The sequence below is a fragment of the Teleopsis dalmanni genome, chromosome 2 (genome assembly GCF_002237135.1).
Source record: "Teleopsis dalmanni isolate 2A chromosome 2, ASM223713v2, whole genome shotgun sequence".
NCBI classification, from domain to species: Eukaryota; Metazoa; Arthropoda; class Insecta; order Diptera; family Diopsidae; genus Teleopsis; species Teleopsis dalmanni.
Window position 1 is genome coordinate 181,981,287 of NC_051847.1, and position 18,073 is coordinate 181,999,359.

Here is an 18,073-nt window from a genome sequence, read left to right on the forward strand (position 1 = left end):
GAACATCTATAAATGACTAAAAAAAATAACCTTTTAATAAATAGAATTACAAATAGAGAACCCACTGACTTATAGCATCTAGTATGACTCTTTGATGTAAGTTTTTTAAGGTTATGAGATCCTATTTTTACAAAAGCCTTACCAGCACTACAAAGCTATCAGCTGTATTATTATATTTAATTATTATTTTTATATACAATTAAAATAAAATTCAAAACAATTTTTATTTATATAAAAAAAAAATTTTTTAAATAAAAAAAATTTTGTTGTTGCTATTCTACTACTGTTTGTTAAAAACTTCTATATTGAAAACAATAGTATATACTCGTATTAAGAATTTAGTTTCTTTAGTTAAAACGAACTTTAAAAATTAATTTAATACATTATGTTAATAATTTTAACTTATTATCTCAAAAGAAATCTATTTTGAAAAGAAAAAATATATTAATATGATTTTTGAATTCATTTGTAGTAGTGAAAACGTTATTTTTTTGGGTCTCTAATAGAAACTATGGGGGCTCAATAAACTGCTGATATGTAGCATAATTAATATAAGATCTTGCTTTTAGTTAGCAACTGTAGCCTAAAATTAATTAACCTAATATAAAAATCTTTTATATAAATGAGCTCATTATCAATAAATTAGCTCATTTAAGGTGAAAAATGTCGAACGTAACCCTAAAACTAAATATCCCACAAGAGAAATCACCAAAGTTTGAAATATTTGTCATATGTTTCACATATAAAATGGAAACAAACAACAGCTGAACTGCAAGCAAAAGCATTGATGAAGTAAGTATTTAATAAAATCTATGTTCTTATTAATTGAATATGAATTTGATACATAAAATGCATATAAATGATATGATATGTCAAATATATCTGCATTATTAAGTAAAGTTTGTAAAAGTTTATAAAAGTTCTATCAGCTGCATTAATGAATTCAATATAATGTGAACGTTCACTCATTTATATAAATGAACAAGTGTCTAAATAAGACAGTGTTAATATACTTTAAGTCAGTTCAATTAAAACGTTTGCAAATTTAGATGGAAAAATTATATAAACAACTATATGTGTATTTAAAAAATAATGTTTTTAATAAAAGCTACATAAAACCTTTAAAAAGAAAAAAAAAAATAAACATATTATTAATTATTAACAGAAAGTGAAATCAAGACAAACAACTAAAAATATTTTTTTATAATGCCTGTTTGCATTTTTTTCGCCACTACTGTGCTTTTAGCCACTTCTTCATATGCTCTTTAGTCTTTGCACAAATCTAAGCATGCTTTGAAAAATATTAAATATAGATTGAAAGTTATATAAAAATTTTCTAAATGTGAATAATTTTTATTGCTGTGTTTCAAAAATGTTTATTTTTGTTATTAATTGTAAGCAGTTTTTTTGGACCACAAAATAAATTTCTTATATTTTAATTGTGAAACTAAAGTGCGAGAGCAAAAAATACTTCGCGCGAGAGTTTAAACAAAAATAAGTGAGCTACACTCTGGTGGCTATTTTGGTAAGTTAGTGTTGACAATCTATTGTGAATGTATGTCTTCTTGTCTTTAAAAAAAAATTCTTTGTCATTTTAAAAATCATATTTGAAGGCAATATTTCTTGTCGTGTTTTTTGTGCTTTTAAAAGTTATTCGTATATTTTTCTTCAATTTTAAAGTATTTTTTTCATCATAATAAATTTTTTAATAGTTGAGTTGAAAAAATTTTTAAATTAAAGCTAAACCACTAGAAACACAACTAAAATATGTCAAAAGCTAAGAAGACCATAATTATTGACAATGATGAGGATTCATTTGCATTTCTGAATTCCTTCAATCCTTATGATAAACATAATGCTAGAAATGGAAAACATAGGGTATATGCTAAACTTACTAATCATCGACAAAAACAATCTACAATGGTAGATGCAAAAACCGGCCAAGGTAACGTATCGGAGACACATGTAAGTGATAAACCAGTTCCACTCACAAGACCCGTTGAAGTTCCGACATCTGAGAGTACAATATACCACGCAGGTTTACCGAAGAACCGGAAGACTGCCCAGACTACAGCAAGACAGGCAATGTTCAAAGATAAAAGCTGTGATGACGCAAGTTCAACTTTTGTCAATCCTTACATTTCGATGAAAACGCATGTTCCTTATGTTAAAGATATTCTGGCAATGAAGAAATTGAATGAAGCAACTGCAAACCTAAACAGTGCCTTGATGCAGGCTAGGAAACAGTTAGAGAGTAGTAATTTACAGGATAGTATAGATGTTGTGAAAACTCTTCTAGCGACAGTCAATGAAAATGAGGAAGTGTTTAATAATAATATGTCAAATATTCAAAACATCGCAAAGAACAGCCTGAACGTATCTAAGACTAAGTTCGAAAGTAAAAAAGTTCCCCGAAACAACGATATAAAGTCGTCAAGAGTAGTTAATCAAAGTGCTGATGTGTTGAGCAAAAATTTAATAAATATTCATGACATGGCAAAAAATAATCCCTATGAACCTAAAACAGAGTTTAAGGATTTGGAAGTTCATCTAACAAATTACATAGAATCGCCAGAACAAGTCAACAAAAGCGATAGAGAGATCCGCAAAAATTTAGTTAATATTGAGGACATCGCAAAAAACAGTATTTACGCACCTAAAAAAAGGTTTAAAAATAAAGATACTGTAAAACGAAATAACATAGAATCGCCAAGAGAAGTTAATGAAATTGACGAAGTGATCAGAAAAAATATGGTAAAGTTTGAAAACATCGAAAAATGCAGTTTCCTCGGACCGAAAATTGAATCCATGAAGAAGAAAGTTTATAGAGAATTTTGCAAAGAACCGCCGAGAGTAGTTGAGAAAAATGATGAAGTAGTTGCAAAAAATATTTCAAATATTCAGAACATCACAGGAGAAAAACTCCACGCACCTAAAATAGAGTCTAAAAATAAGGGTATTCTTAAAAAACATAACATAGAATCGCTAAGAGAAGTTAATGAAATTGACGAAGTTGTCAGAAAAAATACGGTACATTTTCAAAACATCGAAGAAAGCAGTTTCCTCGGACCTAAAATAGAATCCACGGAGAAGAAAGTTTATAGAGAATTTTGCAAAGAACCGCCGAGAGTAGTTGACAAAAATGATGAAGTAGTTGCAAAAGATGTTTCAAATATTCAAAACATCGCAAGAGAAAAACTCCACGCACTTAAAACAGAGGGTATACTTAAAAGTGATAATGTAGAATCGCTAAGAGAAGTTAATGAAATTGAGGATGTGATCAAAAAGAATGCTGTAAATTTTCCAAACATCGAAAAAAGCAGTTTCCTTGCAGCTAAAACAAAGTTTGCGAAGAAGAAAGTTCAACGAGATTATAACATAGAATTGGAAAGTGATGAAACCGATGAAAACATCGGAAATGAAAAACTCTATGTATCTGAAATAGAGGATGAAGAAGTATATAAAAACGATTACATTGAATTCTCAGGAACAGTAAATGAAAGAGACAAACACATTGATGAAAAAAAACTCTTCGCAACTGAAATAGACTCTGAGAAAATGAATATTCTTGAAAAGATTTATATTGACCCCACAGGATCACTGAACAAAAGTGACGCAATGCTCAGTGACGATAAAACAGAATTCAGGAATAAAGAAGTAAATGAAGAAGATAACATAGAATCGCCAAGAGCGATTGAGTATTTAAACACATTGTTTGCAGCTATGGAAAAGGCTGATAAAGCAAAACGAAAGGTGATTTAACACCAAAGTAAATTTAATAATAGTTTTAATAATTATTTTTTGTTTTATAGTTGAAAGGCATGAAGTCAAAATATCGCTTCTCGTCAGCAGACAAAAGGTTAAATCTGGAAAAGAGCGCATTTAAACTGAAACTTAAATTGCGTCAAGTACTGAATAAAAACCCATTCGAATCCTTACCTTCAAGTTCTGATTCTGAGTATGATACTACCAATAGTGGATTGAAAGTCAATAAAGCAAAGAAATCCTTGTTTTGCTGTACACATCATGCTGGGGTTAAAAGTTATCTAGAAAAAAATAGAATAATGAACAATGACAAACTATTCCATATAATAAATAAAGACAAAATGGAGACTTCATACAAAAATGTCGGTACAAATTGTACTTATCTGGATTTTAAAGAACTCTACAAACCAATGGTAAATGCTGCTAAGTCTGTAAATGCAGGGAAAAAACTAGACGATTTGTTTACACAAATAGAAGAGGCGAAACTTAAGAACCAGATTAAAGATCGAAAACATACAATACCTAAAGACATAAGTCTTAATTGGATAAATAAACAACTCCATTTCAATTATATGTGTGAGAATTGTCTCGAGGGTGGCGATAACTCATTTTATTACGACTAGAACTAAAGAAGGGAAAAAATAAATTTAAAAAATAGAGTTGTGTCTTAATTTGTTAAAAAACTAGCTCTATGAAATCTGTAATAAGACTGACTGTAACCTATTAAACAGCATTGAAAAATAAACTTTTATTACTGCTACCACCACTACTATGTTTAACTTTTCATTTTCTGTGTAGATCCGTATATGAAGTAACTAGCAGCCAGCACTTTTATTGCGTTCACTGCGTGGCCTCTTGTTGAGTACTATTGCAGCTGAACTATTATTAACCCAACAATGTTGCCAGTTAAAGTTCTGTCATATTATAAAATTGCGTATCATAAATTAAACTTATGCCGTTTTTGATTGGTAAATCTGGTAACTTTTTTAATCGAGCTTTGCCTTTAAGGGCACATTTCATTTTCGATTGGTAAATCTGTGAAGCATTCGAGATTAATTTATAACACTTGAGACTAATTTATAACACTTCATATAATGTTCCAGAGTAGCAAGATTAGTCCGAAATTATTAAAAACCAGTTTTATATGAAAAGACAAATAAGATGTGATTGTATTTATAAAAAATATAAGTTGTTTGGGTAACAAAATTTAACAAATCAAGAATAAATCTAGATTGGATCCAGATTTACCAATCGAAAACGCCATTATAATAAAGTCGGTTTTGTATTTAAGTATTTTAGCTTTTACTTCAATCGAATATATTTCTATATGTATTTTGGCAAATTTGCTTTTACCTTCATAAGGAAAATTTCTAATATAATATAAGCCATTATAATGTCTTGGATGACAGTTCTATTTGATAGATATCACTGAAACAGTGTTGACTTATATACGCCACTTAAAAGTATGATATATATATAATACATGCCATATAATTAATTTTTTGAACAAATGTAAGCAAAAAATTTAAAAATTGTTTTTTTATATATTTATGTTAAAGAAAATAAATAACAATTTATATATTAATTAACTATTTTTATAAAAACCATGTATACTAATTTTTCATAATTTTATATAAATAATATTATTTACTAAATTGTTTGTTATCTGGTCACCTTATTTTTGCAGCAATTTCTTTCCGTTCAAACAAGTAATATATTTTATAGAAATGACTTATTTCGCCACTGCTGTTTTGTACTGTCGTAGTGACTATCAAACTGTTTAAGTCATGACACAAACCATTACTTGCGTGAAAATTATAAAATAAATAATCATTCAGGCAATATTTAAAAACATACATACATTTAACATTTTATGGTATTAATAAAATATTATTTAAACTTAATTGACTAATTTATGCAAATTTATATAAAAAAAATTATTGATTTCCAGAGTATTTAATAGAAAGTTTACATCTCAGAAATATGAGCTGCCCTCTAGTACCATTTTGAATAAGTTTTAAAGGAAACTTGGTGTTGGAGAGAGCAGTCCGAAATTTTAATACTTCAACAATTGGGACTATTGTAACTAAGTCTAGTTAAATATTTGCGTTTTTGTAAATATTTGCATTAACATTGACGTCTTCCGGAGATTTAAATCAGAGCATCAAAGACTAGGATTTTGGACATCAGTGCAAGAAAGAGATGATATATGGTGGCATCGTCTGTTATAAGAACATCAACAACTGGTCAGACAATGAATGTAGTGGGGTGCGAGTTTGAAGTGGAAAAGTCTTTTAATTACTTTTATTCAGTTGTAGCAGCCGATAATAACATGGATAAAATAACACCTACGCGATTAATTAAATCCAACAAAGCCAACTAGGTATAAGATTTCAAGGTTCTTTAAGTTCAAAAACTTTACTGTAACAATCACGCTACAGCTGTATAAGAAAAAAGTCTTATAGACACCCAGGTGCGGTTGAGTGCTAAGCAAAAAACATTCTGACTTTTTAGCCAAGTTCGAAAGAAAAGTTCTACTGAGAATTGTTAAGCACATCTGTAAGAGAGATCGATTTTGCAGACTCTACACTCATTAACTGTATGTGATCTACCTCAAAGCAGTTGCATTCACAAACATTAAGCTTGTGAACTCCGGTGAGTGGGTTGTGTGGCTTAACGTTTAGGATATATCAAATAAAGAGCCTACGCGGACATTTCTTTCTGCCGGATTTTATAGTAAGCATCAGCTAGACAGGCTATTTCTGTGCTGAAAGGCTGCTATAAATTATGACGCTAGGAATATAAAATATAATATTATTTATTAATTACTTAAGACTGAGGTTTCGAACAGTAGTAACTTGCAACAACAAAATTTTTTTAATTTTTAATGAAATGAATTTTTGGCTGACCATATAGCTGTTTCGAGTAATACTGAAAACCCGTCATTAGTGATGTTTTTGGAAATATCTCATATTTAATTTATTCGTTAACAATTTTTTAAGGAAGTAAGTACCGAAGGTTAAACTTGTACCCTGCCAAATTTGAAGCTCAAAGTCAGTGTTCATTACTCAACTGACACAAAGACGTGCTTGACTTACACTAATTTCTTAATATTATATACTGGTAACTCACTGAAACTGACTAGCGACAATAGTTAATATAACGGTATTTAAATATATTAATTAAAATGACAGTTTCTATTTCAATGAACGGATCCATTTGATCTTTGCTTAATTAATAGCCAATTTTGGTTATAAAAATTAAACTTTAAAATTATATGTACCTTCAACGTTATGATTTGAACTCCATTTTGTATAAAGAAGTTGCATTAGAGTAATACTTCAAAAAAATATTTTATTTCAAATTGATTAAAAATATAATTTCAAGATATTCAAAATTGCAAAGAAGATGTATTGTTCAAATTAATTATAAATTTTATAAATGGGTAGTGGATCGTCCAGACCTATGCACGAAAATAATAGCCCAAGCAGTACGAATGCTAGACAAACTCCTAAACGAAGTCCATCACATAAAAGGACACATCAAACAATGCCTTCCAGAACACCAGCCAAAACACCTTCCAAAACATCACCCAGTCCGAACACTAGAACATCTCCAAAAACGACTTCTAGAACACCGTCCAGAACCCCATCCAGATCACCCCCTAGAACACCGCCCAGCACATCCGCAACAACACCTCACAGAACACTACCCAGAACATATCATGCGAGGAGACTTGCAAATGAATATGATAGTCCAAAGAAATCCCCGCGTTCGGAATCGTGTAAAAATAGAACTCCAAAAACCAGAACATGTCCGAGACCAGTTGCACGGAGTCCGAAATGTAATATTAGTTGTGAAAACAGTGAAAACGACATGTCTGAGTTGCGACAAGAACTCGAGCATATCAAACACGATTTAAAGAAACAAAAAAAATATAGAGCTGCATTGCAATTGGCAACTATTGGCTCAGATTGCAGTGTAGACACTGTTTATAGTGATGAGTCAGTTGTAGACGTCCATTTCTATTGTAAAAAGAGAGACAAATCGAATACTTGTTGTAACGGACAAATGAGTGATACTTCTGACGATACATCTTCGGAAACTGATGATGATACATGTGATAACTCTTATACCAGTGATTCTACCGACACAGAATGTGGATATGATACAGCTGATTCATATTACTCAGATGAATCGGAGGATAGAAGTAATACATGTGTTACTGCTTTTGAAGATTATTCAAGCGACACAGATATTATCGATGATGAGTGCAGCTTTGTATGTGATACAATTGAACCGTATAGTTGCGATATTGAAAAGAAGAAAAAATCAAGGGTATCACCATTTGCTTCTCCATCTGCTCACTCCCGTTTTCGATCCATTAAAACTATTCTAAAGAAAAAACCAGTTTGTAGTACACCCGTAAAAAAACCGTGTACACCAAGATGTGCACCTAAATCTCCTCCACGGTGCAATGTATCACCCATCAAAACGCCTTGTAAAAGCTTTAGACATTCAGAAACGCAGACTCCAATGCGAGATCGATGTAAACCAAGACGTACACCGAAATCAGCAAAACGATGCGTAAAGATGAGTCAATCACTGAGTTCTTTTTCATCATCGGGAACATCTAGTGTGGATAGCGTGTGTAATAATACGTGTCCTCCATCCATGAAATATCAGGACAAGTGCCATAAAGAAAAAGTAAGATGTGATTATACTCCAGCATGTGAAAAAAAACCTATCTGCTCTGAACCGCCAAAAACCTGTGCTGATGCGTGTACGCAAGTGGAGGATGAGAGGGAATGTGAAGTCAAGCGTGATGTACAAAAAGTACAATGTCCATATAGTCCACCACGTCAAGAACCAGTTATATGTAATGCAAATATGGAGCCGGTGGAAACTCACAATGAATTTGAGGGAACCTGTGATGAACAGATAGTACAATGCCCTTACATTCCACCAAGTGAAGAAGAACAAATATGCTCTGAAGTAGAACCAGAAATATCATATTCGGATGTCGCGGTTGCGATTAATAAAACATGTCCTTTGACAATGAATGGCTTGGATCTTCAGGAATTCGATAGTGATTCACAGCATCTTAATGCTAAATCCAGTTTCTGTTTTCATTGCTTAAATGCATATGAAGCAGTGATTAAGAAATTCTTAACAAGTGAATTGCAAAAACTTACAAGTAATCATAACAAAAAAAATGTGATACTCACGACTACACTGCAAAAAAATGGTTTATATCACATCAATATATCTCTAAAGCCTAACGGAGATTACCTCGGCTGCTTATATGCGAATAAACAAGCTATTATGGAGGCAAGCAGAGAAGAGGAATTCAAACGTTACTTGAACGTTTTTGTAGCGAGTGATCCAAAAATGATTGATGAGCATCAATTTATTAATTTTGACATCAAATTCGCCAGTTACAAAACATGACTGCATTAAGAACTGACTTTAAGCAAATAAAGCTTTGGAGAATCCATCATATTTTTGATAATATATGGTATTCGGTATATTAAAAACTAAACGTTTCGAATTTTAGTGTCGTGAATATTTGTTAAAGAATGAATTATATAGCGTGATTAAAATATAGAAGATATTTCAAATGGAAAAACAAATATATTTCAATCCATACATCACACTTTGAGGTTATGTTAGTTCCGAGCTGGAATTTTGAATAACATTAAATTTAAAATTGATCAGAATTTCAATTTCGGCAAGGAACCTCACAACTAAATTTTTTGCATATATCCACTCTGAAAGAAACCTCATGTATTCAATACATCCATTCGGACAATAACACCAGAACCTCATGTATTCAATATATTCACCCGGAAAAGAACTTCAAAACGTCATGTATTGAATATATTCTACTCGTAAAGGAACCTCAAAACCTCATTTATTGAATATATGCGCTTGTGAATCTCTTGTAATATTGTCAACAGAATTGTTCAAGAGATCTAAGATAATTAGAGTTATGCATGAATCCTAAGAGAAATTATTCTTATTAGACAAAAAAAAAGATGATATAGCCTTCCTCTAATACTGAAAACTGGTATCAAAGATTGCCCATGAAGTGCACAACATCCATTCAAAAGGACTCACTGAATCGATGATGACAACTAACAATTCCCTTGAGAGGAATTATATGCAAATAAACACTATTCCAAACCGGTACGAAGATAGAAAAGCCAGTATTACTAGCAGCTTCACTCAACCAGGTATACGACAGCTACGAAATAGCATTATTGGAAAGAAGCCAAGATATAGGGGAATATATAAATCTTAAAAAGTGATCTATTACTTAATAATCACTACACACTACAAAATATCATAACACAGATATCAATTAAGATTCGAGTTCTTGATTGTTCGTATCGATCCTGAAAATTAGAACGTATTTTTTCAAGGCTTTCTAGAATTAAATAACTTTTAAGTAATCATTCATTAAATACGAGATAATTCTACGATATTCTGGAAATTGCTAAGATTTTTCACCTTAATATATTCTCAACACATCGACTGTACATTATCTTTGGGGATGGGCTTGTCACTGACGATAAAGCCTTTCATATATTGAAAAGATTTATTTGACGTGAATTGTAAATAATTAGTACAATAATTTAAAAGATATATAATCTATTGCGCCCTTCTATTGCCTTAAAAATATATAAAAATATAATGCAAAATTATTTGTTTTAAAATTAAAGTCATGTTTTATTATATAAATATGTAATGAATAAATTGATTAAATTATAAATGAATGCAAAATGAATAAAATAAAAATAAATTAGTAATGATGAAGTTTTGAATGAATTTATTATTCCCACCCTAAGAAAACATATGTCTTCTTTTCAAAACTTCTATGATATAAGATCACCATAGGTTTTCAAGTTTGTTCACATGCTTTCCAATGCAAGATCTTCTCAACTGTTCTCTACAATAGTGGAAGTATTTGTTACAACCCTAAGAACCTATTGATAGTAATTAAGCCAATATGATATGGAGTTGAAAAGAGATTTTGGAATGATAAGGTCTATTGGCGGTCTTTTGATCTTTAGAAGGCATTAAAAGCATCAAGTTGGATTAGAACAAAATTTCAGCGAATTTTTTTTGGGATGAATATAATATTATTCTAGCCCAAAAGGTACAAATTGAAGATTTCCAAACTAAAGCTATAGTAGAGCTTGAGCTTACAGATTATTCCTATTCGATAGCATAATTTTTTTAAGTAAAGTATTTTTTTTCAGATCCATTAGATCTGTCCAATTTTTGACTGTCTTTTATTGTTCAGTCTATTTTTTGCAATACATATGGCCGTATGATGTCAGTGGTGGTATAAACATTGGCTTCCAATGCTTTAAAAATTACTGGTTTGTTGTTATAAACCAATGACTAAATATAGCTCAACGAGGGGGCAAGTAACAGGATTACTTCTGGAAAAAAGTATTTGCCTAATTGATTTCGCAATAAATTGTTTGTTAAGAGCGCTGTATAGTAAGTTGAGCCTTCTCGTTGGAACCAGATGCCAAATATCGTCGTTGTTTAACTAAATAATTTTTGGAAACAAAAATTTAGTTAGCGTGGCTCGATAGTGCTCGCCACTCACCGTAATGACAGTTCTTTCCTCATTTCGAAAGAAATAAGGACCGATAATGCCGCTATAAAGAATGTAATGGTGATTCATTAACGGTTTGAATATTGTTTTCGCTCCATATATAGCAGTTATGCTTATTGATGTAACCATCTAGGCCGATTATGTTGACGGAATTATTTTTTCCAAAATAAATTTTCATAATTTGGAATCGTTGTTCTAGCGTTTAATGATTCATGATGAATTGACAATCCTTACTGAACAGAAATGTCAACACCGTTTGACATTCTCAGTTGTCAAACTATAGTTATTGATGTCGATAGTTCTCATGGAGTTAAAAAAATACTCTATACTATAGATGATACAGCATTTTTGTTGAGCTATATCTATAGTATAGCATATATACAGCATATGTGTATATAGTATAGTAAAACATATATAGTATAATATATATTATATATATAAAGTATATTATATATAATTAACAGTTTTAGGCTTTTCGTATTACCTTTGCTCACATACTTGCCTTATAGTATATAATACTCATCACTTCGTTATTAAACAATTTACTTAGTTATTTATTTGTTTATTTATTGTTAAATTACACACATTTTGTAGACACTTAGAAGTTGGAAATGTAAAATTGTATATAATGTATCAGGTTATTTATCAATATAAATGTATACATATTCACTTTTAGTATAATTAATATATGTTAATATCTTTTTTATATATACATAGATTTATAGAATTTAATATAATTCTTACTTTTTTTATTTTTTATATATTTTTTATATCTGTAAATTAATTTATTTTTGATATTATGCGATTGAACAAAGTAGTTTTTTTTTATTTTTAAATTTACAAATATTTTGATTTGTGAAGTTCTCAAATATTTCCAAAATAAGTTTTTTTGGTATAAAATTGTTTTTATCGTTTTGGGTTGCTTTACTGATTTTATTTAGAATAAAAAAAAAATAAACATTTTATACATTTTATATATTAATAAAAAAATAATATAATAAATGCATTTTGTATGTGTATATCGTATCAGTTGTCTTCCAAGTTATAGACCAAACATTTTATTTAATTATAGATCAATGCAATGTAATCAAGAAATCAAGAAAAGATATAGATTTATTTTTTTTAATTTTTTTTTTTATTTCTAACATAAATCGTCAATAAAAATATAGCTTCTTTATAGGGTCATTCAATCAACAAAGTATGTTTAAAGAAGTAGTTAGCACATAATGTGCGATTGGAATGCGGGACGTGATCACATTCTTATTGAGTGAAGTTTCTTTTGTGTATTGGTTGCACTGTCAGTATGAACTGTATGTATTGAAAGATGTGTTGCGAAATAGATGAATATTGATCAAGGATAATTAACATTTTTGTTGAGGGTATCATTATTATAGATAAAATTATTATTATTTTGCCAATATTAAGTATCAACTTCAATTGTTGAAATGGATTCATGTGATTTACGAAGTAAATTGATATTTTTGAAAAATATGAGTCGTGAGAATGTCAAATTCAAATAAATATTTTTCTAGTTATTTACAGGAAACTGAAATTATACGCGATTTCGTAAAAAGTATAACACACATAGTTATTATTAAATTCGTTAAAAATAATCAATTAATATTAAAAAGGAACATAATAATTATGTGTGGCATCGTTTAAATTCAAATAATAAAAAATTATAAGCATGAATAGGTACAATATTTGGTACTCATGGCTTTCCATAAGAGATATAAGATGTATTCACTGAAATAAAATTACAAGGGTATTCACGAACTGAAGCAATGGGCTTAGTAACCGAGTAACATGCGGTTACACTGCAAAGCGGCAACAACAAAATGCACTTCGTGTACACATCTGTTAATCGATTACCGCGCTAATTACTCGAGATTGTGAATACTCCTTATATATCATTTCATATTAAATCCAAAAAAAAAAAAAAATAAATTATTCTGAGAAGAATATTTTCTTGTTTACATAGTGTATGAAAATTGGTACATAAATAAAGAAATAATTATATATAAATTATTATATAAATTATAATTATATAAATTATATAAATTATTATATATTTTTATTTTATATTAAATTATTCTTTTAGTTTCAACTGTTTGCTAAGATTTTCACATACTGATTGAAACCCTTTATACACCGTAAGAATCACTATAACAACTTGAACCTTGTACCTAGTTTGAGCATCTAATCGTACCTTAAAGTTTTCTCTTAGCTATATGAAATCTAGTTATTTAGTAAATTACTTTAAATTAACTTATTGTTAATTAAGTAATTAGTGGTCTATAGTCGACTTTTTTCAAATTATTTTTTTTATAAATAGTATTTCATATTTTTTCATCCATCTTTTGAGCGGACAACCTCAAACCATCTTATGAGTAGATTTAGCTACAGTTTTTTACAGTTTTTTTCAGTGTATTATTTAAGAATACTTAATAGAGATATATTACTATGCGTTTTAGTAGCTGCATTAATAAATTTTACTTTTTAAGTGTTATATATTATAAAAATTAATTCATTTAAAAATTTGTCATATGATATTGCAGGTTTTATTATTTTATTTATTTTATTTTATTTTTTATTTATATATTATTTTATTTTATCCGATTTTAAAATTATTTAAGAATTTTTTTAGTATCAATGTTGACATCAATATATTTTATTTTACTAAATTTTTTCTAATTTTTTTTCATACCACAATTATTATTTTAAATAATTAATATCATTTTATTTTTCATTTTATTGTTTATTTATATTTTTTATTTTTGTACATACATATTATTTTTGATATTAGTTTCATTTGATTAATACGAAATCATGTTATCAGATGTAAAATTATATATTATTAAATATATATAATATTGATATTATATATTATTAAATATTAAATATTATTAAATATATATAATATTAATAAATTAATTTCAAATTAATTCAAATAGTTCCAACTCTAAGACATATGTAATAAAATATAATATAATATTAATAAATTAAATGTTATATTATATATCATCTGATATTTCTTAGAGTTAGAATTATAAATATTTACTTTGTTGGTTCAAAATATTTTATTATAGTTCATTCATTTTATTTTGTATTTATAGTAAATATTAAATTTGCAGTAGTTTAAATCAATCTAAATTATTTTATTAGTTAATGTAATATTTTTATTTTTTAATTATCTATATTATACAGATACAGTATACAGATTTAAATTAGAGTATTTTTTGATTATTATTTATATCCTTATTTATATTATTATTATATTATTATTATATGTATATTATTTTAATCTAACTAAATTAATGCAACAGTTAATGTTATATTTTTGTTGTTATCAATTATTTATTTTATAGTTTATACATTTAATTTACTGTATATCAATTATTATTTATTTTAATTAGCTTTTATATTAATTCTAATAATTTTACATTTGATTTTTATATTAACATTAATATAAAAATTTTTTTTTATTTATTTGGTCAGAAAGCAGTAAACTTTTTATTTTACGAATCTCATTAATTAATTTATTAATCAAAACTTAAATACGATTGTCAGGCAAATAATAATAATGATGAATTTATTTTAAAAATAATATTAAACAAAAAAAATTATATTTGATACTGCAATAAATATTTTATGTGTATTTTTCATTATAACAATATTACTAATTAATTAAATAAAATGATATTATAATAATGTTCTGAATTAAATAATATTGCATTTTAAATAATACGTTATTACGTTATTAATAAAATATTATATTTAAAATTGAGATTTAAATTTTCTATAAATTTTTTATTACGAAATTCTAAATTTTTCATGAAATAATAATATATTATTATAAGTAAAACAATGTTGTATTTAAAATTATACTATATTATTTAAATAAAAGGCTGCGTTTAAAAGTTCTGTTACAAATAAATAAAATATTTATTAGTTATAAATATTTTTTTATAACAAAATGTTATGAATTAATTAATATTGTATTTTTGTATTAACATTAAACATTAATGTTAATGTCTGTATTAACATTGTGTGTTCTTTTTTTATGAACATAAAATTATTAAATAATTCATTTATTACTTACTATGATTTTGTTATGAAGTACATGACATTGCATTTATATATTGATTATTAAATTTAAATATTGCTTTCATATAAACGAGTAGGTATTATTTTTTATTATTTTAAAATTATTTTTATTTTTATTTTAATATTTTATTATTTTTGGTTTTCTTTTAAATGCTGATAATTTAATTGTGTCAAAATTGAAATTAATATAGTTATTTATTATATATTTTCATTATGGTTTAAAATATTTTTATTATTCTCCTCATTTTTATTAATATGTGATTAAATTTTTTAACCTTTTTTTTATTTTATAATATTTTATTCAATTTAATTTTTGTAGTTATAAACAAATTAATTTCTTTTATTCAAAATGTGTTTTTTTAGTTTTATTAAATTAATAATAATTTAATTAATTTCTTCTTTCTTCTTCTTATATTATATTAAGTGTTATATTATTTAATTTAATTTTTATTTTTATTATTCTATTATTTTTATTACTTACTTATATTAATTAATTCTTATATTATAAAATGTTATACAAATTAATTATACAATTAATAATTATTAATTATTATTAATTAATTTTTAGTCAATTGAATTTATTTCATATAAAAAATAATATTTAGATTTTATTTTTATTAAATTAATTGTTATTTCAAAATTTAATTAATTTGTTCATTTAGTTATCGTATCTTAATTTAAATTCTACTTAATTTATTTTTAATAATCAATTTTGTTATCAAGACTTTTTTATTTAAAATTTTTTATGGTTTTCTTAAATAATTTTTTAAATTTGTTTATTTTATTTTGCTTGTTAGTAAATTCAAGTTTTAATCTCTATTAAGTTCTGCAAAATATATGGATACAATATTGTAAACTCTGTCATGTAAATAATTTGTGATTTAGTATATACCCTTGTGTAATTTTTTTTTGTGTAATCCTGTTTAATTTTCTCCGGTGGGTATGTGAAAATTATTTTCAGTGTTGTCCGATTTTTAATTGCATTTTGCACTTAATGGTATTTACTTCACAAATATAGTATATAGTTACAAATGCAATTATTATATAGTGTTATTATTTTTATGATTTCCATCATATGCATTTTCATTTACTATTTTTACGATATATTTTGTTAAAGGATATTTTATGTATATTTCATACTATATATATTTTTTCATGTAATTTTCTAAACCAATGAGCCCACATATTTTTTACATATATAAAAAGCTTTTCAATAATTTTTAATTTAGATTTCCTCATTTTAATTTGATTAAATTTGCTTATATATAACACAGCAATATAAAAATTTACATAATATTTCATTTTAAGCGTATATGTCTATTCCAATTGTTTTTAGTTATTTATTTTTTTGCATAGTTTTAATTGTTTTAATATACTTTTAATATATAAAATTTATATTTCTAATCCTCATATGTTTAGTTGAATTTAGTAAATATTTTTATAGTTTTATTTAAATCCTACAACATACCTAAACATATATTTTCAAAGAGAAGCATTTCATAATATTAGAATTATTAATATTGATTATATATATAATATTTTTTTTTTTTTGTAATTTAACATTGTACTATATTATAATTTTTTTTGTTTTTTGTTTACAATTTTTCTACTTAGATTTTATAATTTTTATAAAATTTGCAAATATTTTAATTTCCTTTAATAATAATTTGTTCTTTTGTGTTACTTTTAAAGTAACAAAAAAATTATTTTATTTTGATTTTTTATTTATCAATTTATTTTTATTTTTTGTTATTTTTATAATTTTTTAAATAAATTTTTTTATATAATTTAAAACAAAAATATTATATTTTATTATATTTATATATGACTGATAGCTTGTGATATGTATATATTTATATGTCTATATACAAATATCTGTCTATATATATCGACATATATCTATAAATATAAATAACTATCTATATATATTCATATATATTTATACATATACATAAAACTACTTATATATATGCATAGATATATTCATATATATATTCATATATATAATTATGTATATATATATACATTATTTTATATGTTTATAAAATACACAAATTAAGTAAAAAGAGGTCTTAAACATAATTATAATATTTAAAATAAAAATAATTTTATAATTTTTTTTTGTATTCTAACTTTTTTTGCATTAGAAATATATAAAATGTTCTTATAAGTATATCCATTTTATGTATTTTCATATAAGCATTTTATAAAAATTTATCTAAATATTTTCGTTTTAATATATTGATTTGTTATATCATATATGCGTTAAGTACTCATTTCATTTATATGTAGTATATTACTTTTTATTAAAAAATTAAAGTCCTTGGATTATATTTGGCTACCTATTGAATCTTTTTTCTGAGCAAAATATTATTTTTTTATATTATTTTTTCAAAATTTTTATATTATTAAATAAAAATTACTTTTACTGTGCTAATGCACATATGGAACAGACTTTTGGGTATGTATACTCTTACGGAAGAGGCAATAAAACTCTGTAAAGTAGGTTTTACACCAATTTTTATCGAAGCAACAGGGGTTAGAGACTTATTATAAATCCTGAAAAGG

At 26.2% G+C, this 18,073-nt stretch overlaps 2 protein-coding genes across 4 annotated transcripts; both read left to right on the plus strand.

Annotated features, from left to right (window-relative positions):
- Positions 1 to 1,374: 1,374 nt before the first annotated feature.
- Positions 1,375 to 4,525, plus strand: LOC119683386. Of its 3 annotated transcripts, none has more exons than XM_038097048.1 (3): positions 1,375 to 1,525; positions 1,713 to 3,753; positions 3,813 to 4,525. In XM_038097048.1, exons 2-3 carry the CDS (start codon positions 1,768 to 1,770, stop codon positions 4,386 to 4,388), a joined length of 2,562 nt encoding a protein of 853 aa, XP_037952976.1. In that variant the 5' UTR covers positions 1,375 to 1,525; positions 1,713 to 1,767; the 3' UTR covers positions 4,389 to 4,525. The 3 variants fall into 3 exon arrangements, with proteins under 3 accessions (XP_037952976.1, XP_037952975.1, XP_037952977.1); XM_038097047.1 differs by having other exon boundaries at positions 1,741 to 3,753; XM_038097049.1 differs by having other exon boundaries at positions 1,753 to 3,753.
- A 2,681-nt stretch (positions 4,526 to 7,206) lies between these two features.
- LOC119676309 (cell wall protein DAN4-like) lies at positions 7,207 to 9,216 on the plus strand. The gene has a single exon (XM_038087550.1). The coding sequence runs from the start codon at positions 7,207 to 7,209 to the stop codon at positions 9,214 to 9,216; it is 2,010 nt and encodes a 669-aa protein (XP_037943478.1).
- Positions 9,217 to 18,073: the final 8,857 nt, after the last annotated feature.

Excerpts from the sequence above, each read along its gene's own strand:
- LOC119683386 (XM_038097048.1), top strand. The coding sequence starts at position 1,768 with ATGTCAAAAGCTAAGAAGACCATAATTATTGACAATGATGAGGATTCA. Across the intron at positions 3,754-3,812 it reads CTGATAAAGCAAAACGAAAG|TTGAAAGGCATGAAGTCAAA; the intron begins GTGATTTAACAC and ends TTTGTTTTATAG.
- LOC119676309 (XM_038087550.1), top strand. The coding sequence starts at position 7,207 with ATGGGTAGTGGATCGTCCAGACCTATGCACGAAAATAATAGCCCAAGC.